Source organism: Leptosomus discolor, chromosome 6 (genome assembly GCF_034619465.1).
Source record: "Leptosomus discolor isolate bLepDis1 chromosome 6, bLepDis1.hap2, whole genome shotgun sequence".
NCBI lineage: Eukaryota > Metazoa > Chordata > Aves > Leptosomiformes > Leptosomidae > Leptosomus > Leptosomus discolor.
In genome coordinates this window covers 9,500,915-9,526,482 of record NC_141396.1, presented here as the reverse complement: position 1 = coordinate 9,526,482, position 25,568 = coordinate 9,500,915, and the positions used below count along the sequence as shown (strand labels likewise).

Sequence of the window (25,568 nt, the reverse complement as noted above, 5' to 3'; positions counted from 1 at the left end):
TCAACAGCAAAAGTTCTCCCATTTCTCAATACAGAATAGCTGCCACCATATCTTCAGAGAGCTGGCTCCAACACACAACTGGGATGCAAGGAATGTTTGGAATTTCACTACTGGGAAACTCGGGAAGCCATCAGGCATGGCAGGACTACACACTGTGCTTGCCTGACTCCTTGGATATGAATATTCATACCCTCATGTGAACTAAGTGCTACTTAAAAAAAAACAAAATCTCCAGCAAACATGCAGTGCCTGAGCTGACATCTCCTTGGTTAGTTTTGTTTCTCTCAGTATCAATGCTGCACAGCAGAACTGCAATTTGAAATCTAATATTAAAAATAAATTTAGAAAGAGAAAGTACAGAACAAGCAAAAGCATAACTTTGCCAACATAATTCCTTTAGAGTTGTTTTGTCTTAAAAAAAGTAATAAGATGTTTATAAGATACTCACATACCACTGTATTTTTTTTTGTACAAGTGGAAGTAGTTAAATCCCAAGACTAAGATTTCCTTGTCATAGCTGTGACACAAAATAAAAGAAACTCTCTGCTCCAAAGACCTCTAATTCAAATAATGAAGGCAGACAAGAGGAATGTTCTTATCCTCATTTTACAGATTAACACAAGAAGAGATCAAATTACTTCCCCAAGGTCACCTTAAGAGTCTCTAACACAGAACTATTCTATAGTTTAGTACTTTAACTACAAGAGTATTTTTTAAAAACTCCTACTATGCATATTTATAAATGCTTTTTCTGTGGCTTGTACAAGGTAGCACATTGACTTAAACCAAAACCCTTAACGGTGAGCCCCAAAAGAAAACCGTCAAGCAGAACTAAATTTACAACTAAGTAAACTGAAGCAAAAAGAAAATAAAACTCCCCAGTTCCACACACACGCCCCCACTCTCCCTTCCCCCCCACCCCCCCCTGCCCCCCAACGTGTGATTGCATAATCTTATCATGTGCTCCAAAAGCAACAAACTTGGAGACTTTCCCAGGTCACCTGGGGTTAAAAGTTCCAAAGTCACGAGTTCAGCTCAAGACCATGTTTCATGAACAACCATGACACCAAGTCAGTGCCAGGACCCACATCCATTATTCAACATTTTCTTAATTCACCCTGGGAATAAATGTTAAGACTGCGTATACACAGATCACTGGAGAGACAGTGTTCCAGACAGCAAACTCCTTTAAATCAACACCCAGGTAACATTTTTGTATGGGCTTCAGGGATAATCCTGTCTAAAGCAGTTCCATTTACAACAAAAGAGAAAGTTAGACTAAAAGCTGCTTTGGAAACTCATAGGTCTTGGGATATGCAAATGGGAGAGAAGACAAGACTAGAGCTACTGCAAGTATAAAACCAGTCCTCTTGATCGTAACCTTAAGGGGTATCAGTATTATACTTTATTAAAAGTATGAAGAAAAAACAACAGAAAACTAAATCTCCCTGCAAGACTGAACTAGACCATAGGCCAGACTATACAGGAAATGTTAACATTTTGGTGAACTACATCTTCTGTGTTGCTTACTGGGAAAGCCAGCATCAACTGAACACCCACAGAGACATGGAAATACGACCTAGCTTACTGCAACTTGGTACTCAGTAGGTGCCAGCACCTACCCTTCAACAGAATCAGTATGTGAAGAACAGAAACCATAAAGCCTCTGTACCCGCTTCCTTAATCCAAAAAATCTTCAGCCCTTCCACTTTTCTCCTGTTACCCTTCCAAGCATGGAGAAGTTTGGCACGAATAGATACTAATCCACTTTCATAGGTTTGCTCATGTATGATCCAATGCAAGATCTCATCAGGTACAAAGCTGATTCCCAATACACTTTCACAGACTAGCAAGTGAAAGCTAGGATGGTCTGATCAACTGGTCAAGAAATGAAGAATCAGGGCTACATCCTCAGCTTACGTGAACTAATGGAGGTAAAAATGAAGCTACAACGCTTACATCAACCAGCAACGTAGCTAGCAGGCTCACAATTCACACATCAATGTCAACACAGAAGCACTAAGAATGCAGATTATTCAATACGGGTTTTGAATTGCAGAAGATAATTAATAACAAGACATGCATATGTAAATATAAACTTTCTTTCTGTTAAAGGATATAAAGAGAGAAAGTTGCCCTTGGATGCAACACAGTGACAATAATTTAGCTAACTAGATAACAAGGGCTCATAATTGGAAATAGATAAGTACGCAGTCAGAGACATGAAAATGTGGTATCAGTCAGACATAATTTAGGAAGTGCCATTTGGTGTCAGCAGAAAACACCCTGGCCTCAGGACTTTTTTTTGTGTATGAACTAACCAGGCAGACACTGAAATCATTCTACAATATGAGCATAATGAAGCATGCTAATTTGCTAAAAACTGTTACTAACCGTTTTGCAATTCAGTGAATTGGAACTGCATTTTTCTAGTCGAAACAAGCCCCTCCAGTGCCTAGTTAACATGTCTATGAAATGACACTGGACTGAATGCATTTTCAGCTTGTTCAAACAGCAATTCAAGCAGTGGCTCGAAGAGAGGGTACCAGCTGTACTATACTGGCCTGCATTTTGCAGGAATATCACTCTGGAGAGTGGTATTTGTAGCAGCTTCAATGTAGTGATAGCTCCTGACCTTCTGACTAAGGGGGGTGGAGGGAAGAAAGCAACAAAACAAGTAACTAAAAAAAAAACTTTGTTGGAGAAATTATTTGAAAGTAATAAGGGAGAAAAGCAAAGTATGAAACAGATACTATCCTTTCTCACTCTGCAGCCATGAGATATGAAATATCAGTAATTGTACAACAAAATTAAAGTCGGCATTTAGTTATTTTAGTCCATTACCTGTGTGAACAGAAAAAAAATAATTATATCCAACTTCAATATTAACAGCTTTTGTAAATAATGCATTAAACTTGCTGGGGAAGGGGAAGGGAAGCGATTCAAACACAAGTCTTTTACACATTTTCAACCATTTATTGTCAACTTTTCCCACTATTCTACAAGGTCTTCTACTCGCATTTTTTATAAAAATGATGGGCTTGTTCATTTTCTTACAGGTATATGACACCTTTCATGGCGTAAGATGCTAAAGATTGCTAAAGAATGCTAAAAGTGTATTTACAGAGTACTCCTAAGGTACAGACCCAGGTAACACAGGGAGCCCAACGAACTGAGCATCAAGTGGGTGGGGAGCAGAAAGATATCACAGGATCAAAACTGAATGGACAGCTAAAAAGACTACACAGTCTATGTAAACTTCAAGAAAATCAGCAGCCCAATTTTAAAATGTATCTTAGAAAATGAGCAACAATTATGATATGCTGAATGATAATACACTTACTTTTTTGAAAGATGAGGGACACTGTTGGTTCAAATTGTTCTGAAACAGTTTCAGAGATCTGGGGTGAAACTGCTACTTACATCACCCGTGGTATGGCTTACTGATACTGGTAGCAGGTCAGCAGTTCAGCACTGACATTCTAAAAATGATCTCCTGTAAATCTGAAGTAATGGATCTCAAATCTGCTAAGTAGCCAATATTGCTGGGCCACTGCTTTTCATCAACAAAAATTATCAGTAGACTGTATAATGGTTATGACTATATGTGTCTTGATACATTTGACACACTATGGCAGGCTGTCGAGGCATTTGTCCTCCTCTCTTCAAGCTAAATATCTATGAAGCTAAATTCACCCAATTTATTTCATCTACAGCATTAAAAAACAACACCTTAGTGTGAGTGTTCAGAGTTGAAAAACTGCTCATCCTTGCTCAACATTACATTACTTCTTATTTCTGTTTATCCCTAGTTTGAATTTATCCCATATTCTCTCTCACACAGTCCTCAAAAGTAAAGAATACGGATCCTCCTCTTCACAAAACAGACTAAGTCTCTGAGACAACGTAATGCTCCAAAACCACATCCAGTCCAGTACTCAAAGACAATTCAGAATGTATTTCACATCTTCATAACACAATAAATGACACAGACCACTATTACTGCACAAGACCCCACAATCATTTCTAAATTCTTTGCCTAGTAAATGCTTTGGTAGGAGGCTTAAAATGTTACTTATAGGTAATTTAAACTGATATCTAATTTACTGCTGCAAATTTCAAACATTATGCAAAATCTCATATAATCTGCTTTTTCATTAAAAGGTAAAATATGACCCTCTGAAGTCCAGACTTGCTGAATTTATCAATGTTTATTCTTTAAAATTTTAAGCTAACTGCTTCGGTGGTCAAAGCTCTTTGAACTGTAGCAAATACAGGTGAAAAACAGTGAACAGCAAACTCGGGTTAAATCACACGAAAAAAAACCCAAAAACATGTACACACAGAGGGAACCCAGCTGTGCAAACACTCTGAATTAGGTGTGTTTCAGAGTCTACCCTTATTAAAACAGGTATAAAGATAACCAATGCAATCCACTGCAGGTTTTGGCATACCAGTTTTATAGAAAGGAAAACAGCAACTGTCAATCAAAGCATGCTTCATTTTAAATTTGAAGGTTTAAACCTCAGGTGATTATGTCTGGCACATTAGTTTGTTTCAGCTCCAGTCTATCAATAAACATAATTACCTTTTTCCTTCACCATGGCAAACAAATTTTCTTCGTAGTGGAAGCAGCAAGAATTCGCTGAAGTAATTTAAACACAATCACTTTTCCAGCAGTGTTTGGCTGAGGTGGATTTAAAAAAAAAAAAAAAAAAAAGGCAGCTTATTCCAGATAATTATCTTCCTCAGGCAGATTTCCCACAAGATCTGATCAGGTCTGATTGCTCGTCACTGTCTCTTTTCTTCTTGTGCCTCTCTATCTTCTTCCACTGTGGTCTCTTCCCTGTGGCTAATGGCAGCTCAGACCCTGCCTGTGGACCCTGCCCCTTGTGCTGAAACAACCAGCTACAGCTGCTGCTGTGGAACAAATGCCGAATTCCACCGTCCCTAATTTCCAGCCACTGACACCACCTTGCATTCCTCTGCCCTCGCAGAACTGAGCTGGCAGTGATTTGTTCCCGAATGACTGGCAAAAGGCTGCGGGTGAGAAGATGTGAGAGAGAACAGGAGAGCTGTTCAAACACACACAGAAAGCTGAAGCGGTATTTATGAGGTTCCTATTTTTTTATCTACTCAAACTGAGCCAGGATCAAGAGGGAAATATATGATGAACACGGGCAAGTGCCGAGGCAGGCTGTGGCACAGTGGCTTTTCTATGGTGAGCACTGTTTATCCACTCCTGGTTTTACTTCAAAGCTGTTACCAAATGCCGATTCCTAGACCACAAAACATGCTAATAAACAGTCTCTCAATGCCGTCTGACCACAGTACAGAAGAGAGTAACACATAATCTGTGCAAGCTGGGAACACCAACTCTATTCACTATCCTGAAATAACAACAAAAATATTGAGAACTGCCACCGCTCAGTGAGCACCCGGGTTTAGGAGCACAGCCAGGGGGTACCACAGACGAAATTTTTGCTGTGAGTCAAGGTAAGCTCTGTCTTCTGAAATACCAAATAATTCTAAACTACAATTCCTCTTGCATTACTCCTTTTGAGATGTTAGCCGTAAGGACTCACTGAACTGAGAAGAGAGCAGCGTACTGAAATAGCAGCACTTACACTTGAATTTCACCCCCAACACACCCCCAAAGCACTAGTGCTGGATCTGGGCATCAAACTGATCTTCCAATTTATGGTCTTCTAAGCACTAAACTCTACCTGACAAAGGACTGGTGAGTAAGCTGATGTTAACAAACAAACCAACCAACCCTTTACAATATTGCCAAGTCTCATCGTCTTATAGCAAGATTCAGAATTTTTCTATTAAAAGATACAGGTCAGAGTCAGGTGAGAAACAAAGCTCTTCTTTTATAAGCATACTTTTATTTAGAGTTATGAAGAAAAGTTTGGAAATATGACTAATTGAAACCCTGAATGCCCATTAAAAATCGCTTAACATGTATTATTTTTAATGCATATATACTGCCAGTATCAAGATTTTGGGGAACCTCTATCACTACTACTATATGCCCGCTATTATCTATAACTGACTTCTTTCCTCATTTCAGCTAGCTACCACTGACTTCACTAATACAAACCTACACCATCATGTCTCTGCTTGGACAGCAAATTTCAGTATTTGTGGCTTAGAGGTGGAGAAAACGACAAAGGGAAATGAATTGACTTGCCAAAGACAGAGGTGACCTCAGTAGTACAGAACTGGGTCAAAATATATTCTGGGCTAGATTACAGGCAGATTCATCATGCTATACCTTCAACTTGACCACAACTCAGAGCAAAATGTGCTTTAGGTTACGTGACGGAGGTGCAATTACATTTATACTGCACCCTAAAGCAAAACCCATGTTCAACCCAGAGTTGGAGGAACCCCTATTTTTTGAGAGCTGGACTTGAACTGGAGCTCACACCTCCACAAGGGAATTCCTTCTCAATGCTACTATATGTAGGGAGAGAGAAATTAATGTAAGGAAACAAGTTGTAGGCATCACACAGACAGAGCAGCAGATGGCTGATACCTGCTGGAAAAAGAATCAGAGCATGCACACAGCTTTAAAAATATTTGCAGAAAATACATTCTCAATGTTTTGCATAAATGCCACCCAGAACAGAAAGAAATGAAACAAGCCAGTCTGTCTCACCCAAAAGATCTCTCCTATTCAGTGACATTCTTTAATAAATAAATAACTGAGGGAGAGAGAGACAGAGACAGAGATTCAGGCACATGCATGGAAAAAAATAGTTATTCTATTCTAACAAATCTAGGCTGGCTTTCTATTGTTAGCAGTCTAATGTGTAAGAGAAGCAGAGCCCAGGCAGTCGGCATTCTTGCTCCGATGACTCAGTGAGTTACTATTAATAGCATCCGAGGCTCAACTGGGGAGCCGGGCTGAACCCCACCAACACTGAGGCGTAATCCATTATGTCACGCTTCTGACACATTAGAGATGTCAGGCTGTAACTCAGCCTGGCTGTGTTCTTTTTCAAACAGTATTTTGTAAACAGTTAGCGGACAGCCTCCTGAAAGGGGCACATCTGACCTTCATTCATAAATATTTGATCTGATGTGCAGAGCACAGCCTATGGATGCATGTGCACGGATACTGTTAACCCCTTCCTGGGATGCTCAGACACCCTCAGAAGGCTTGCAATGATGATCATTCATTTTTCGTTCCAGCAGCTGCTGACACAGGAGACGCCTGCCGGTATCTGGACTTTCTGTTCTCCGAGTTCATTACCTCCATTTTTCACATGTGCTAGAGATTAGCACTGCTGTATCTCATCTCACCCGTAGCTGAACAGAAGCCTTTCCGCACGTCGTTCAGCCATGGAAAGCCACAATGTTAGACATGAAAATAAATTTAAAAATACAGTCTGCAGTAAATTATACATACAAATATATGTAATTTACTCCTGAATAAAGAGATACAAAGAGCAGACGTTGGTATTGTAAATACAAGCTTCTTACACCAGGATACTTTTTTGTTTTAATCTCATTGTTTTAAGCCTGAAGACTAAAATGTACCTTGCTGTACAATTCAGAATCTACTTGGATATCCTAAACTAGAGATGAAAGAGGAATAGAAAACAATTCTAGAAGCAAATCCCTAGTACTTACTGTTATTTAGAGGTGCATATTTTAAAGGAAAACAAAATAACCTTTATTCTTTAAATAACCTTTGCACTCTACAAATAAAATAGAGAGTCTCCCTTGAACACAGTGTGGGTGGAAGAGTCACAATGAGCCCAATCTTATGTTGCTGTTATTTTCTGGTGAAAAATATCCTGTGCATCCAGCATGAGGCATGAGAGCCATACTGAGATCACTCCACAAAGGCAAAGAGTTCAACCAGTTTGTTTTGCTTTTCTTGTACCTTGATAATGTTGGGAAAGTATGTGTAAGATACTAAGCAGTTTAGCCATGATTTAAGATTTGTTATTCTGATTTTAAAAGCTGGCTTTCATATTTTTATCTTGCTGTCATTCTTCACAGATGAGATCATGGCTTAGAAGTATTGGTGCACAGTTTTTACACAATTTCTTCAAAACTGACCAATATCTCTTGTTCATCAACCAATGAAGGAAACGGGCTGCTAGAAAATAGAAAGGGAAAGGGGAGAAGTTGTTCTATTAAATGACATCCAGGAAAATACCCTCTGTTTAATGTCCTTGCTTCTGGCAAAAAGCCTGGCACAAACCGTTTTGACAAGAAAGCCTGCCAGAGCTTAACCACTGTACAGCCTAGGTCAATGGAGAGCCATCAGTTCTATAAAGTCTTGATTATGGCTTTTTGCAAAATACTCCCTTCTCCAGGAAGGAAATGCTGCTCTCTCATGACCTGCTCTAATTGTTATCCTGACTTAACTGTGTCTGCTCAGAGGAAAACCAATAATGTCAACACGGGATTTCTTGCAAAAGACCTGTGACCCAGCAGCGGTCCCAGTGCCCTGACAGGGAAGTCTACAGTTTCCAGTTTTAGCATTCTGAAAAGCTATATGATTAAGTATTTCCTGGCTTCTGTTTCTCCTGAACATACCCTGCTCTGGCAATCTCTTCCTCTGATGCCTCTCCCTCAGCCACTCGGACAACCGACACATTTTCCATCTTTCGAAAACAGCTCAAGCAGCAGTGCTTCTCAAGGACTGTGGGACGAAAGAAGGCAGGCAACCAACTTGGGCAAAGTCGGTGTTGTCAGTGGAGTTTTTCAGATTCACCCAGACACACTGCTGAGCAGAATTCAGCCTGCATCTGACAAAGCAGTTCCCCATGCGAGGTTTGAAAAGCTAGGTGTTTGCTCTTGAAGAAAGACATAAGGTGTTTAGTAGGGCTGCTCTTGCACAGGGTTTTTTGTCTCTCCAGGTTCTTACAGCACCCCTCAGTAAATCTGCTAGTCTTCCCAAGCCTGCAGACAAGCTGCGGGGGAAGTTCCTTTATGGCAGTCATCCTATAGCTTCTCAATACCCTCCACAGTTTTTGCTCTGTAATGACTCTACACCACAGCTCATGCAAATGGATGTAGGCTGTCAGCCTCTCCTTAACCCCATCTCCTCACCACTCTGCCCTGTGTGGAACCAAGAGAATGTTAAGGAGCTATGAAGGCCCCACAGACTGATCTCGCCACCTCAGACCCTCTATGTTGTCCTATCACAAGTTTTAAACAAGTCTAAAAAAAGCCTAGAGGAGTGCACACATGCACCAGAGAGGAATATGGCTCTTTCTTAGGACATACTACAGTCCTGCAATCCTTCACCTTGGGATAATCACATTATCCTCACTGATAAGACTGATCCTCAAGCAAACAACGCCTGATGGCCTGGGTCCTACCCACAACTCTTCCACTATGCCAGGTTTTTCTATGTAGCCTGTGTCATGCTATTTTGAATACAATCAGTCTGTAATATTGGTGTTTACAACAATGTGTCATCCTTCTTTTAGAGTAAATTCAATTAAAATTTAGGAAATGCATCAATCACATGACTCAGCAAAATACATAGTGTATTCATTCTGGTCAGCCAGGATTCGGGGGTTTAGAGGTTCTTAATAAAACCATTTAATATTCTTTCAAATTAGGCTCTTCAAGAATAAAACATTTCTCAGGTTTTGATCTACTAAGAGGTCTGCATTTCTTAAAACAATATTTGATTTTCTGATGTTCTCCCAAGCAAGATTTTCTTAGCAGGCTGCTATTCTGCATAACATTAATAGTCTGCAAAATACAGACAAAACAGTAAGAGTAATGTCTAATTTATCACAAAACAAAATAAGGACACAAGGACACCTGGCTTTGCTCTAAACATTAAGAAGCCTGTAACACACGCTTATATAAAGAGCTCTTGAAAGCTCCAGATCATCTTTAGAAACAGATGAGAAAAGATGGTTACGTTACACTTCTTTGCAGTGGCCCCAAGAATATACAAAGCTCCCTGATGGGTAACCTTCTGACAGTAGGTACCGTACATCTATCTCCGGACACACATTTATATTATTGATATAACAACCGGCTTCCAAACTGCTTATGTTATTGCTAATCCTTAGAAAGGAGATCATGCTTTCTTAACACCTGTGTGAGCTTTTACGCTATGCACATGTACTTGGCACTGAACTAAGATATAGTACAGTAACATGCTGCAGTAACAGTGGTTTAAACTCAGTATTTTTATTAAAAACTACCTTATGAAATCATCACTATTCACCTGCTATAAACCGAATTCATCTAGCCAAATCATGATCACAACCAGTACTGTTGCTAATAAAAATATGAGTGTTCTGTCAGTAACTATCACTGACAGTAACCATAATTACTGGTGAAAACCACAAATAACTTGCACCAAGGCAGGAATCCCCAACAGGAAAGCATATATGCATGTGTCATTCTTTACTGTGCATGCCTAAGGTTAAGGAGATTTGATATTGATAATCCTCTTCAGAATTGGATTAACTGAAGAATAACCCCCACAGCCTGTCTTGGGAGTTTTTGGCTCAGTGAAATCAGCAGGAAAACAGCAAAGACTCACGAATCTAAAGAGCATCTCTACGAGAGGTCGATGAAACACCAGATTGAAGCAGCTTCCCACCAATCAGTTACTTTGCAGAGCGAAGAAACAAGTTCTTTGTTTTGCAGTCTTGAGAGACATGACAAAGTATCTCACTAACCATCAACCTCTAGTGCATGCCTCAGCAACACAACATACAGCAAAGCATGCAACAACCCAAGTCCACGACTCCCGAAGATGAGGCAACCCGTCATCTGGACACTGGATACATATCACCCTTACACTTAAATTGGACTAATCAATTTTCACTGTGCCAAATGACACATTCCTTCTCTTCTGATTCCATACTGAACTCTAAATAGGACTCTAAAAAAAGGCACCTAAAGCTGTCCTGCAAATGTATCTCATTCAAAACAGCTATTTCCCAGTCCAGTGTCCTATCAAATGAAACACAGAGGTCCTCTAAGAAAAAATTAAAAAATGCTTTCTGAGTAGACACAACTTGGCTACATAGCATAATATTAATATATTCAAACAAGATTTTACAACAGACTTTTTACTACTGTGCTCCAGCTTCTGGAACTTTTCTATTAGTGGCTGTGATTTTATCTGCTAGCTAGGGAGGTCACTTGTTTCAGCACGCAAAAACTTATATATTTGAAGCTTTCTTTTAAATTATTTGTTGCTGTTTCAATGGTATGATCATCACAAAAATAGTAAGCAGATACACAACAAATTGATATTCAAAACACAGCAGGCATAACTGATTCCAACTTCTGCACCGACTGGAATGTTTAAAAGATAACTACAAAAGCTATTTTGCTGCTTCTGCTCTGTAAGAACATTTGCTCACAGTTAGTTTACATCAAACCGGATGGCTTACTGCCTCTGCTCCAAAGGAAAGCGAGTTTGCCATCTTCAAAAATAAACAAACAATTTTGAATCTTCCAAGTACTGATCTATAAAGATAAGCTAATTTAGCTTATATTTTTGCATTTTACAGTTTAATGCTTCTATGTTTTGCGTTGAAAACTGCATAGACAGCTCCAGTGTCTAATTCACGTGGTAACAAACCAGTGATAAACTTTCCCTGATGCCATAATGTTTCTGCATCCCACCATAAGGACCTCCTCTTTGAAGGAAAATAACTGAAAAATCAAAAGCAGGATAATGCAAAAACTGCAATCACAATCTCCCGTTCTAACATTGTCTTCTTTCCCTCTCAGCTCCACCCTGTCTGCATCACCTGGGTGAAAAACATTCCTGTGTCCCTTCTCCCATTAACTATTTGCCCTTTTACTGAAAAAATCCCACAGAGGTCTAGCAAACATCTATCATTCTCTCAAACTAAACCCCACTTTCAAGGTCCCTGTATACAAAGTCTACTTAATGATAACACCCGCCTCTCAGGGATAAAGGAGAAGGAGCCAACAGCAATTAGTATTCAATCTCTCCTCAACCAGTACATGAGGGACATACAGGAGTGGATGAAGCGAGGGAAAAGGCCAAGTTCCAAGCTTATCTCTCCTCTTCCACTCCCTCCATGCCCCAAAGTCAGAGTGAGTGAGGACAGACACTTCTCATGCCCTCCCCTCTGCTCTGAAGCCTTCCCACAATTTCCCCTTTTGGATAAGCAGAGCAGGCCCAAGGAATGGCTTTCCAAGGAGAAGAAACAGCAACTTCTACTTCTCTTTTCCCCACCCCAGTGCCAACAGTATTTTACCCACTAGCAGAAAGGCTAGAACTTCTTCAGCTTGAAACCAGCTTCCATTTCAGGTTCACCTGTATCTTTCCTGCCTGCAAGAGGCTGTGGTGGCTCCGAACACCCGCAGACAGTGAGAAGAGGGGCCATTCTCACCACTTGGAGCGATGGAGCACAAGCCACACCTGCTGTCCTGCTGCCACCCTGCCCAGGAAGGGGACTGCCTTTCTTTCTCCGTTGTTTGACTAAAATACCAAGGTTATACAACTGCACATGACGGACACAGGAGAGGAAGTTCCAATCAGATACAGAACAAAAGCAGGGCTCCCTGTAAACAACAGTGGGGGATGTGTAGCCACAATGCTCTCCAGTCAGAGCTACCCGCACCCATCAGTATTATGGAGTTACAGAGCAAGTGAGATCTTTGCTTTAATTCCCCTCAACAATCTTGACACTATGGCTATTGCCTACGTATATAGCCACAGAGGAAACCACAAAACGTTTATTATTTCTTTCTACTTAAAGCTGATTTAGCTCATCTTTCTTGCTAGCATCTAGTAACAGTAGGAACTGCAATGTCGTTCTTGTTTATTGGATAACAGATAACAAAGAATTTAGGCAGTGAGCCTTACAGAGGGGAATTCGTTGCTCTAAATCACGCTACATTAATGCAGATTAATGCTAAACCACTGATGTACTACTAAGCAAATTAGCTTGGATTGATCTCGAACACTGGCAACAACTTGTCCCACAGCAAACGGAAATCTGAAACAGGAAGCCAAGGGCTGAGAAGACATTAAATGTTCAAATATTTTAAGTAAAAACGTGGCAGTGATTAAATTGGAGTAGAGATACTGCAAACAGGCAGAGGATGAAGAACTGGTGTTAATTGATTATTTTTTAAATTTCATTTTAAAAACGCAAAAATATCAAGATAACTATGCATATTTACAGAAGCAAAGATTATTAGGGCCTAACCCAGACAGAGAGTTTCAGCTATACTTCTTACTCAAACACAAAACCACTACTCAGTACTTTTCACAAGCGTATTTGTCTGTGCTTCCCACGACAATGCAGAACACGTCTCCATTTGCCAACCCCTTATTCATCTGAAGATTGACTAAATCCCTCACTTATCTCCACTCTTCTAGATTAAGCAAACCTAATTCTATTAATCTTTTCTCATAAGTCTTTTTTCCTAATGCTATTCTCACGGCCTTCTACTAGTTTCCCTCCAATTTATCAATATCTTTCTCAAAATGCAACATCCAAACCTGGAGACAGTATCCAGCAGAGTCCTCTTCAGGAACAGAGGAAAATTATCTACCTTGCTGTACATATCTCCTGCTAACACATCTCAAAAAAAAGAACAGCTTTTTTTTTGCAGCAATATGATACAGTCGATCTATACTGACATTGTGGTAAGCATCATTAACCTCCGTATGCTTTCCTGGAGTACTGTTAGTTATTTTCCATTTCTTATCTGTGCAAGTCCAACACTCTACACTTTTATCACTGAAATTCAACTGCATGAATTCAAACCATCTAGCTGACTTATCAGGACTATTTTGAATTCAGACATTGTCCTGCAGAAGAATGACATGATGCTCCTAAACCTGTATTACTACAAACTTTAAAAGCATGCTCCCTATTCAATCATATGAATCAGCATTATATCTATTCTACCAAGTACACCCCTAAACCATATCTCCAAGTGCTACATCGAAACAACCTTTAAACACATTAAGGGATGGTGACTCCACCACCTCCCTGGGCAGCCTATTCCAATGCCTGACAACCCTCTCAGTGGAAAATTTTTTCCTAATGTCAAGCCTAAACTTACCCTGGTGCAGCTTGAGTCCGGTCCTTCTTGTTCTGTCATTAATTACCTGTGAGAAGAGACCAGCACCCACCTCTCTACACTGTCTTCTCAGTTAGTTGTAGAGAACAATAAGGTCTCCCCTCAGCCTCCTTTTCTTAAGATTAAATAGCTCCAATTCCCTCAGCCGCTCTTCACAAGACTTACTCGCTAGGCCTTTCACCAGCTCATAGAATCATTAGGTTGGAATAAACCAAGTCCAACCATTGACCTTAATACCACCATGCCCACTAAACCATGGCTACAAGTGCTACATCAACACATTTTTTTGAACACCTCCAAGGGTGATGACTCCACCACCTCCCTGGGCAGCCTGTTCCAATGTTTGACCACTCTTTCGGAAAAGAAATTTTTTCTGATGTCCAATCTAAACCTCCCCTGGTGCACCTTGAGGCCATTTCCTTTTGTCCTATTGCTTGTTACTTGGGAGAAGAGACCGACCCCCACCTTGCTACAATCTCCTTTCAGGTAGTTGTAGAGAGTGATATGGTCTCCCCTCAGCCTCCTCTTCTCCAGGCTAAACAACCCCAGCTCCCTCAGCTGCTCCACATAAGACCTGTTCTCCAGACACTTCACCAGCTTTGCTGCCCTTCTCTGGACACGCTCCAGCACCTCAATGTCTTTCTTGTAGCGAGGGGCCCAAAACTGCACACAGCATGATAGTTGCGGCCTCACCAGGGCTGACTACAGGGGGATGACCACCTCCCTACTCCTGCTGGCCACACTATTGCTGATACAGGCCAGGATGCTGTTGGCCTTCTTGGCCACCTGGGCACACTGCTGGCTCATGTTCAGCCGGCTGTCAACCAACACCCCCAGGTCCTTTTCCACCGGGCAGCTTTCCAGCCACACTTCCCCAAGCCCACATCATTGCATGGGTTTGTTGTGACCAAGTGCAGGACTCGGCACCTGGCCTCGTTGAACCTCATACAATTGGCCTTGGCCCATCGATCCAGCCTGTCCAGACCCCTCTGAAGAGGTTCCTGCCCTCGAGCAGATCAACACTCCTGCCCAACTTGGTGTTGTCTGCAAACTTACTGAGGGTGCACTCAATCCCCTCCTCCAGAGCATTGATAAAGGCCTCAACGCTGAGCCCTGGGGAACACCACCTGTGACTGGCTGCCAGCTGGATTGAACTCCACCACAGTTCTTTTGGCCCAGCCATCCAGCCAGTTTTTTACCCAGTGAAGAGTAAATAGGGTCTCAGTGCTTCATAAATTTTCCTGCACCAGTCCAGTCCCCGGCTCACCACTGTGCGGTTTTCATGCTCCCCGGATTCCCTCCATTCCTTTCACAACCTCTCAGGTTCCTTCTGTCTTCCTTTACATCCAACTGATCCAATACAAGCAGCCATTCTCACAAGCACTGCTTCACTGCCCTTTAGCAACCAGCTTTCAACTTTTGCTAGTCCTGAATATCAGACTTTTTCCACAGAATCCTTTGTATTAGAGTCTGGCCTCCAGAGAATCAAAGCCATGTGCCAAACCAGGCCTTCTAGGCTAAGACAGATTTTGTTGCAGCAAACCATGTGTCCGGCAATCTGTCTCGTGGGAAGCAGTCCTTTACCACCTCCCCTAGAAATGGGAGGGAAGGTAGCTCATCAGTCTTTGGCCAAATTAACTCAAGGGAAACGCAGAATGAGGGTCCTTTCAGTGATTCAAAGCCTCTTTTGAACTCCTTTTTTTTTTTAAGTTTTCTTCGATATTTGGAGTACTTTTAACTGTCAGTGTCATGCCACCATTTAACCTGATTAGACAAGTTTAACCTCCAACCTTATGAAGGGGATGGAATTTCATGATATGAGTGCTAAATAAAAGCAAGTCATGGGTTAAATTGGTGAGACTCAAAAGACGCATTTCATGAATACTAAATAGCTTTGCACTTGTTGATAATTCCTGACCTTCTAAAAACCTACAATATGGGCCTTTCCTAATGGTTATGATTCGACTTACGTGCAGCAAGGAAAATATTTAGTGAGTCTCCAAATGCCTTGAACAGGGTAATTTCTAATCTCTGTTTGTAAAGCCAAATACAGACAGTAAACTGTCTTTCAGCAGGGTATATAAGCTGCTAAATCTTGTAGTACTTGAGGCACCGTAATCCCCAAGCAGGCACATGGCCCAAGAGACAGACTCATGCGTGTTGCATCTTAAAGTCACATACGGCTTTTGCAACCAGGCTGTTTTCAATAACCATTCTGCTATTTTTGTTCTAAGTAGGTGAGATTCTGATTCCAATCGTTGGCATTTAAGTAAAGCTGAGACATCGAACACCTTGCAACCTTTCAGCTAGAATTATTCACGGCACTGGAAAGCAGGACCACAATACCCATCCTATTGAATAGTAGCACCCAAATTGTAGGATGAAAGGACAAAAAGCCCCAGTGGTTATTTGCATTATTTATTGCAGCATAGTGCTAATCAGAACCTGTCCCACTATCTTTGTTATTGCTTACAAATGAGTAGAGAACTGCAAAACTGCAGATGTCTAGATTGATTTACTAATTAGAAGAAAATTGCACCTGTGCAAAAAGGTGACTCCCAGCCTGCTACAGTGGCAAAGAATTTCTTCGGAGTCCTGCATGGATTGATCATATTGTTCATTCAATTAATTTTCTATCCTAAATCGTGATTTATAAAAATGCCTAAATTGTCTGTAGACGTTTTCTCCAGAATACCAATGTCAAACATTCGGGGGCTGGCAAGGCAGGATGATAGTTGCTTTTTCTGGTTCATAGTCATATTATATATTTGCCTCATGTTTTAGCAAAACCTAAATTGAAATTTTAGTTTTAAAATAATTGTACAGAGCTGACTAGCAAAAAAGCCATTGCACAGAAGAAGAAGTGTTACCTGGCACTGATGAAACAACAAACCTGAAAGCAGATCTTTGAAAAACAGTTGCCTACCATAATCATTCACTCAGTATTAACATTTTGAGGAGCTGGGCAGAGTGGTAAGTATGTAGCAGCTTTCTTGATCTGCTAAGTACAGGCAAAATTCCAACACAGAAGCAGTTTGGGTCATCAAAACTGAGGTCCATAAAGCACGTCCTAAAAGAGAATCTTTTGAAATTATCTGAAAGCTTCAGATTAACATTTATAGCCAGTTTCATAGATTGGACTTCTCATAGATTGGACTTTCCAAAAAAAACTATTTAAAAAAAAAAAAATTAACAGGTTATTACAAATCAGTTAAGATGATGAATTCCAGATATAAGTCCTCCCACCACTGATAGCTCTTTGAAGGAATAAACCAGTGTTCAATATTAATTAAAATCACAAAGAAAATTTTAGGAACTACTGGGAGGAACAAAGAGTATTGTTATGACCATGTCAATATACCCACGTTATGCTACATGTTGAATACCGTTCTATTCCCCAATTTTTCAAGGATTATAGTGGAATTAGAAAAATAAAGGTAAAAAGGATAATCAAAGGCATGGACTGGCTCCTGCACAAAATGCATCTAAATAAATTATGACTGCTTATCCTGAAAAAGGAGGTACTGTGTTGGGTTCATGTGTGGCAGGGTTTTGGTAGTCGAGGAAGGGGCTACAGGGGTGGCTCCTGCAAGAAGCTTCTAGAACCTCCCCTGGCTCCAAGTCGGACCCATCTCTGGCCAAGGCTGAGCCAATCAGCACTTCTATAATAACATATTTAACACAGGAAAAACCTGTTGAGCATGTCTTTGTTGAGGAGCGGAGGAGAGGAGGGGGAATGTGCGAGAAACAACCCTGCTGACACCCAGGAGAGTGAAGAAGGAGGGGGAGGCGGTACAGCAGAGCAGAGATTCCCCTGCAGCCTGTGGTGAGATGGCAGCTGAGCCCCTGCAGCCCATGGAGGGTAACGGTGGAGCAGATGCCCACTGCAGCTCATGGAGGACCCCAGGCCAGAGGAGCAGGGCCCGGGCCCGCAGCAGGCCGTGGCTCCGAGGCAGCCCTCGCTGGAGCCGCCCGTCGGTGGGAGGGCGGCAGCCCCGGGAGGGACCCGCGCTGGGGGGTTCTGGGGAGCTGCGGCCCCACGGGAAGGACTCGCGTTGGGGCAGTGGGTGGAGGAATGGCTGCCGGGAGAGGCACCCCGCGGTGGAGCAGGGGAAGAGTGTGCGGAGTCCTCCCCCTGAGGAGGAAGGAGCGTCAGAGACAATGTGTGATGAACTGGCCACAAGCCCCATTCCCCTTCACCCTGTGCTGCTAGAGGGGAGGAGGTAGAGAAATTGGGAACAGAGCTGCGCCTGGGAAGAAGTGGGAGGTGGGTGCATGGGAGGTGTTTTTAAGATCTGGAGGTTTTTCTCGTTATCCCACTCCAATTTGATTGGTAAATTGGTGGTGTTTAAATTAAATTGATGTTGTTTCCCCAAGTTGAGTCTGTCTTTTGGCTAGGACTGTAATTGCTGAGTGAGCCCTCCCTGTCCTTTGACAGCCCTTTGGCTGTATTTTCTCCTCCCCATCCCACCAGGGCAGAGGGGAGTGAGTGAGTGGCTGTGTGGTGTTTAGTGGCCATCTGGGTGGGATTAAACCACCACAGGTACCTGGATAAAGGATACAGCAGAAGTCTAACAAACTCACAAGTAACAAAAATAAGGTGAACACAGAAAGACTTTTAATCACCTCTTCCCATTCAAAAATGAGGCAGCTTCAATTAAAACTACTCTGCAATGGGTTTAAAACAAACAAAAGGGAATCTAGTTTCATAAAACCCATAGGAAAGCTCTGGAACACACTACCGCAGGGTGTTGTGCTTTCAAAAGGTATTTTTCTAGCTTAAGTAGTTCTGTAGATTCAGGCCCCCTCTGTCCCAGTATGGCCACACATAGAGAGAGCTGCACCTCTATCCACTTTTGACTATTCAGGTTCTAATTTGGCTTTTTATTCTTCATTCCCTCCTCCCTGTCACTGATAAAATATTTCTCCACACCTAAGCACACTTACTGTCATAAAGTATCTTGCTGCTACACAAGAAATAAGCTACCTGTAAAGCAATTTAGCCTATTCACCAACCAAAGATCAAGATCCAATGCCAGTTTGCACTTACCCAGATCCTCAGGAGTGTCAAATAACCGCTCACATAAGTAGTAGTCATCTGGATTCAAGTAGGGCAGTTGCTTCAGTAAGCTCTGCTTAGGAATGAGATACAAGACCTCTGCAATATCCCCATCCTCAATAACTGAAAATCTCTTGATTGAATTTCGGAATTTCACCTTTTCCAGCACCAAATCTTCAGTTTTCCTTGATCCACACAGCTTACTAAAGCTGTTTAAGATGGGGAAAGATGGCATTTCTATTCTGAAGAAGCTAGGGAAAGGAACCTGTAATGCATGTAGTCAGTCTACTACTCACGGCACACTGCCCTTACCAATCCTTCTGTTTTTCTCTTATCCAGCAAAGGAGATTAAGGAAGATATATTTTTAGTGATTATCTTCAAGAGATTACGACAGTATGCTTGATCAGGTGACTGCCATCTAAAACTATTGTAATCAGTTGCAACTCATCCCTGGGAATGCAAAAATTGGAAGCAAAACCATAAAGAGTATCCGAAAATCAGATTAATATTCAGGACAAGAGAAAGAACGTAACTGAGTTACATAAGAGGATTAGTTTAAAATCAAAAACCTTGCTGTGTCAAAAATCTTATTATGGAAGAATCATCATCGCAAGCAACAAATGCACAGACGTGCATTTAATCTACCATGTCCCCGTTCCATGCCAGGTCTGTACGTGTGCTACGGCAAAAAGGTTACAGTAAAGGTAAAGCATGTTGGTCCTCCTTTTTGAGGAATGTACAAAGGCTGGCTAGCACTACTTCATAAGCAGATTTCTTTGGAGAAATCCCTTCTGCAGCTTTCACTGCCTATTCCGAACAAAAGCACTTAAGCTTTCACCTAACTATTAAGGATTGGTTTGCTTGTGCTTCTCCTCTCCACTTCTCCTGTGTAGCTGACAGGAGGGGCTTTGCAGATACTGTGCCAACCCTTCCTGCTTCATTTACAAGAAGTATTTACATTAATCCAATTCCAGTGACTTGCTAATCTAATCATCTAATGAATATTTCTCCCTGGGTAAAGGCAGAGTTAATAATCAACAGGGCTCTGGAAAGTCACAGGAAATTCCAAAGTGAAAGATAAAAAAACCAAAACCCAACATAAAACAACATTCATCATCTGTAAGAGAAAGTTACAGGTAGACCCCAGACCAAGACCTGCTCAGAGACAATTTCAGATTCTTTACTCAGCCAAACTCCATCACACTGTGCAGACAATGTTTTGCCCAGGCTTTCAATTCCCTCTAATGTACAGAAGCTAGCTATAGCTGCAGAATGACCTGGAGTAATAATTGCATGCTTCCAGCAAGGCTTTTGCTAAATTAGAAGGTGAAAAAAAAACCACCAACAGGCTTACTAAGCACAGCAAGAAACTGTCATTTAATTCTTCCCTCAAAACCCAGAGTTCAAGTACTATCTACAGATGGGGACAGGCTTTGAAGAGAAGGCTGCTTTATTTACTATTTTAAAGAGAAAATATCATCTCATAAATCCAGACTTTGGTCATTTATTATTACACATCTCCTGTGAGGTCAATTGCTTTTTATTTTTCAAGTAGTACAACCTGTATGTTATCTTGAAAAGCAGTCCGAAATCACAGATCCCCTTAAACAGCCATTCTTCTGGGTTTTACAATCTATCACAGTCACAGTGGGACAAAGTCAGAATAAATCTGCACCACTGTACTAATTTTAATGGGGTGATGCTAATGTGTATTTCAGGAAGAGCTGGTTCAATAAACACAGCAATTTGAGTTCTGCCTCAGAGTATCCTCCATCAGATCAGAGATCTCGACAAATTCTGTGTTTTAAGTATTCTCCCTAGGAACTGAAGCTTTGCAGCAATTTTTCAATCTCTCTCAGATTTCACCATCTGACCTGTACACCACAGCCACTCAGTGGAAAAGACAGATCTTCTGAAACTCCAAAAGCTTCTACCACTTCAGCTGAAAGTGGATCACCATTCTGTGCTTAAAGCAGAGGGAGGACTCACAGGAGATGGCTGAATGTACTCTAACAATTTCTCAGCTTAGTACAAGAGTACCATTTGTTGCTGGATAACTGGCGAAGGCTGTTGACATCTGACCACCGCAGTGCCAACCACCCAGCCTCACCCACACCTCGAGGTGGACTTTGCCCTTTGAGGTGGGTGAGGCAAAAGCCCACGCTGCCCTGACATTAACGCTGCTGCAGAAGTTAATCCTCAGAAAGCAGGAAGGTGAGCTCTGCAGGAACTTTTTAAACTGTTGCAACATCTGCTACAGCTTGGCTGCCTAAATCCTAGAAGAAAAAGCTTGTCCTTTGCTGGAGTGTGAATGCACTGGTTTAAGACTAACCCCTAGTTTTCTGTTGAAGCCTCACTGGTTCCAACCCTCCAGCTATATGCACGTCTGCACTCATTGCAGCAGCTATTGCAGTAAGTATTAAAATGGTATGATCTGTTGTGTAGCAGTAGTTGGAAGAAACTGCAGTCTTCTCCCACACAATAAAACACCATATAAGCTGTATAAAGCCTCTTATCGATTCCTCTAACTTGTAGTTTTCCCAGAAGAGTTGTAACCAAGTGATAGAGGCAAAAACGCAGAGCAAAGGCACAAGAGGCTGTACCCACTTTTACCCATGCAGGGATCTGCTCCTGCACTTGGCAGGCATGACTTCTGCAGATAGAGCAACTCCAGCATTAGCCTGGGAGGCAACAGAGCTCAGTGTCCTTTTTCCACAGTATCTCTGCTACGGAAGCGGTCAGCCTGCGACCGCTGTAAAGGGTCCAATCTTATTTCAAACAGTGAAGTACAATCCAGTCTCCTTCCACCTCCAAGACACGTGGGAACAGCTCAATTGGGACTACCATTTTGTGACCCTAACATGTCACTGTAGAAGCATCCTGCCCATAAAAATAGGGTCCTCGTTCCTCTGAGAGAGACTACTCTAATGATGCCCCTTTCCAGCCCTGGCTGTTGCTGTCGTTGTCTCATGACTACAATCTCAAGGACCACATACTAGCTGCTGCTTATAACAAAAAGCAGTATGATATTTCGTTAGTGTTTTTAAAGTACAGGCTATGTCTTAAAGAGCGTCCATCCTGTTAATATGTAATACAAGAGGACAAGAAGTAGAAGTGAGCAAAACAAGACCATGAAGCATCACAGTAGCTTCCTGGGTCAGGAAGGGCTGTTTGGAGCAGTTGGCTTGGAAGGTCAGACCCTTATGTCCAAGGTAAAGGACAAGGCCCGATACAACACACCGTTACCAAGCATTGGGATTTAGCCTTAGCCAGAACCAAAGAGACAGTGGCAATCTCCTACCACTTAAGTCAAGCACGCAATTAAGTGGAAAAGATTGTTTTCTACTATTCTTCCTGAAGAGAAAAAGAAAAAGGCAGAAAACACAAGGGCACAACCCTGTCCTTATGTTTCTTGGAACACATTCTCAGGAATCCAGGGCGCCCAACCCAGAAGTAGTGTGGAGGAAATTTCCTCAGTATCTGCCAAGTAGCAAAGTATTTTTAAATCACTGCCAATACAAAGCCGTGCCTAATCCAAGTATTCCGTGCTGGGGGCTCAAGCCTTCACAGAGCACAGTTTGAGGTATGGGCACATTCCAGGCTGGCAGTTTTCACAAGGGACTGGATGTGAGACAAGAATTAGGCAGACTAGCTACCTTAAATATTTTATCTCACTACCAACTTTATAAATATTGTATTTATAAATATTTTCAGCCATCTCAAGACCATTTCCTATTCAATCCCCTCTGAATTCACCAAACCAATTGGCTGTCTGGATGATAAAAATACATGTATGTTTCATATACAACCAGGAATAGAGGCTTCTGCACTAATGTTACTAGAAGAAAAGTAACCAAAAAAACTGACTGCAATCCACAAATAAATTGCACAACAGAATAGCAGGCACTGAATAATAGCAAACATTACACACCAAGGGCTAAAATCACAGTAGAAGGAATATCCCTGCATCTCCCTGCATCCTGACGAACGACACTGAGGATTAAACTGGCCCTTCAGCTAAATAAAAGGCAGAAATGTGTAGTGTACTAACGCTGTGTTTAATTGCTTCTGCCATCAGAATTAAACTTCCTGCAAACGCATGCATTTCAGTGTGACTTTATTCTTGTATTGAAAGCAACAAAATCTCCAACCAAAAACCCAAGACATTTAAGTCAGTCATACTAGTTCAGCAAAATACGAGTTCAGCAAAACCTAGCTGCAAAGAAAAATCAAAATAAAACCACAGAGAATAAGGTAAAACAAAATGAAATTTTCCTTTTCTCTCATACCACTTCAGAGGGTAACACATCTATTGCACAGGTAGATAGCCCCAAATAATGTTTCATGCCTCTGTCCGAGGCAACAGAATTATCTTCTCCCATGAGAGAATTCTTAAAGAAATTGAGAGTAAGGAGAAGGGAAAAAAAAAAGGGCCTTCACATAAATGAAAAATGAGTAAGCACTATGTCTATTTATACCAAGAAATACCGTTGTCCAGGCAATAAAATAATGAAAACAGCAAGAGAGAACAACAACAAAAAAATCATTCTAACATTCAAGTTCACACACAAAAATAGAAAGAAACAAAAGCTTTCTACTTGGGGTAAAACTATTCCATACGTGCAGTTTTTTCACTACTGACCCACACTGTTTAATTACTCAAGACTGCAGGCTGATGTACAGAATACTCAGCTATTTACTGTAAACTTGAGGAAACACTTCATCTACATAACAGAGACTGAAAAATACACATGCACATCTTTAATTTCTTTACCTAAATGTCCAAAACAGGCAGTCATCTTCTGGGCATACTGACACAAGCCCTTCTCACTGTAGGGTTCCTCACCAAGGACGGGTTCACTCATTGCTTCAGGAGATGCCTTTCTCTGCAAAGTTCACCAACTACTGCTTGCTTGAGACTGATAAGACAACAAAGCTTCCTCTTCCAATTTATCTCCATTAATAATTCAGGTACTACATAAAATTTGCTGAGCTTTAAAAACCGGTAGCGCAAAGCTACTTTGTGGCTTTTGAAGTAATCACGTTTTAGTCCTTAAACAGTATCTCAGCTTATTATATTCCAACAGTTTACAGAAAATATTTTCAAATTGCAACAAAATCCATTCTCTTGCTGCACAAGGGGAAATATTATTGGGATTATGCTCAGATCAGTGAGACATTTAAAATATTCACCCAGCTCAAACCCAGAAACAGAATTACCACCACTACTGAAATATGTTATACTCCAGCAAGTAGACAGGTCTACTGCTGTAAGGGCACCCCTAGCTCATCATATATTACCATGCACCACTTCTCAATGCTATTTATCTTCTGGGGACTAAAAACAAACAAAAAAGACCCAGGTACCAACATCATCATATTTTCTGGTACTTTCTAGCACAATGTATTTCAGAAGAACTCAGGCACCACAGCCAGAAGCAACAGGAAGAGGGTATTTTCTCAGCTCACTTACTGGAGCATGAAGCCCATCTAATCTTGTTATCTTGGCTGAGAAGAAAATACATGAGAACTGACTCAGCAGTCCTGCTCCACTCCAGCTGCAGCGGCCACACATACCTGTAGCTGTTCTGCTCTTCAGAGACAAAGGCAGAGCACTATCATACTAACCAGGGGAGAAAGAGCATGAGAAAATCCACTACATATCACACAATCAATGTCACCTACTTAGCCAAATACTCGCAGAATGGCGTTAGCTATATTTTCTTGACTCAGGTGACCACTGCCAGTGAAGAACAGGCATTCCACAGAAACAAACATGCTCATTGTCCACGACACTTGCTTTTTGTCTATTCACTTAACACTTGCTGCTTCCTCACCAAGATCATACCCACTCATGAAAAAATATTTAGTACAATCGTATAATGACTGTTGATGTCCATATCAAGCACTGTTACTACTGACACTTTAAAAAGAGATCTGTGCTAGTACATCTAGATGTAAATTTTACTGACAACAGATTGAAAAGCCTAGCTATTAATATTTAATATTACTTCAACAATTTATTGTCCATAAAAGCATAAGATATATTTTAAAAAGAACTCAGGGGCATTGGTACCTTTTATTGTGCTAAAGGCTATGAAGGATCCACATAGATATGAATTTTACAGTCTGCAGATCTCTACCAAGTTAGTTTACTGGTATCAACCCACACAAGGTTCTACAAGGTAAGTTATACTACTGCCTATGGCAGCAGGAACATAAAGATCACAAAGACACAGATCATCTCCACACTGGCACAAAAAAAAAAGAGAAAAAAAAAGAAAAAAAAAGAGTGGCTTACTGAAAGGGGCTGAGGTTGAAGTGACATCAAAGGTTAAATTATTTGTGTTACAACTGAGCTGAGCGACTCAAGCATGAGTCTCCCACACAGGCTTGTTATCAAGCTACCAAGTCAAGACTTTTTCT

At 41.3% G+C, this 25,568-nt stretch overlaps 1 protein-coding gene across 2 annotated transcripts in view; it reads right to left on the bottom strand.

Annotated features, from left to right (window-relative positions):
* ABLIM1 (actin binding LIM protein 1) overlaps positions 1-19,376 on the bottom strand; it is a 138,837-nt gene extending 119,461 nt beyond the window's left edge. For both annotated transcript variants that reach the window (XM_086466876.1, XM_086466877.1), the window contains exon 1: positions 19,133-19,376. In XM_086466876.1, the coding sequence (XP_086323002.1) occupies positions 19,133-19,376 (244 nt within the window). The remainder of the gene's footprint in view (positions 1-19,132) is intronic.
* Positions 19,377-25,568: the final 6,192 nt, after the last annotated feature.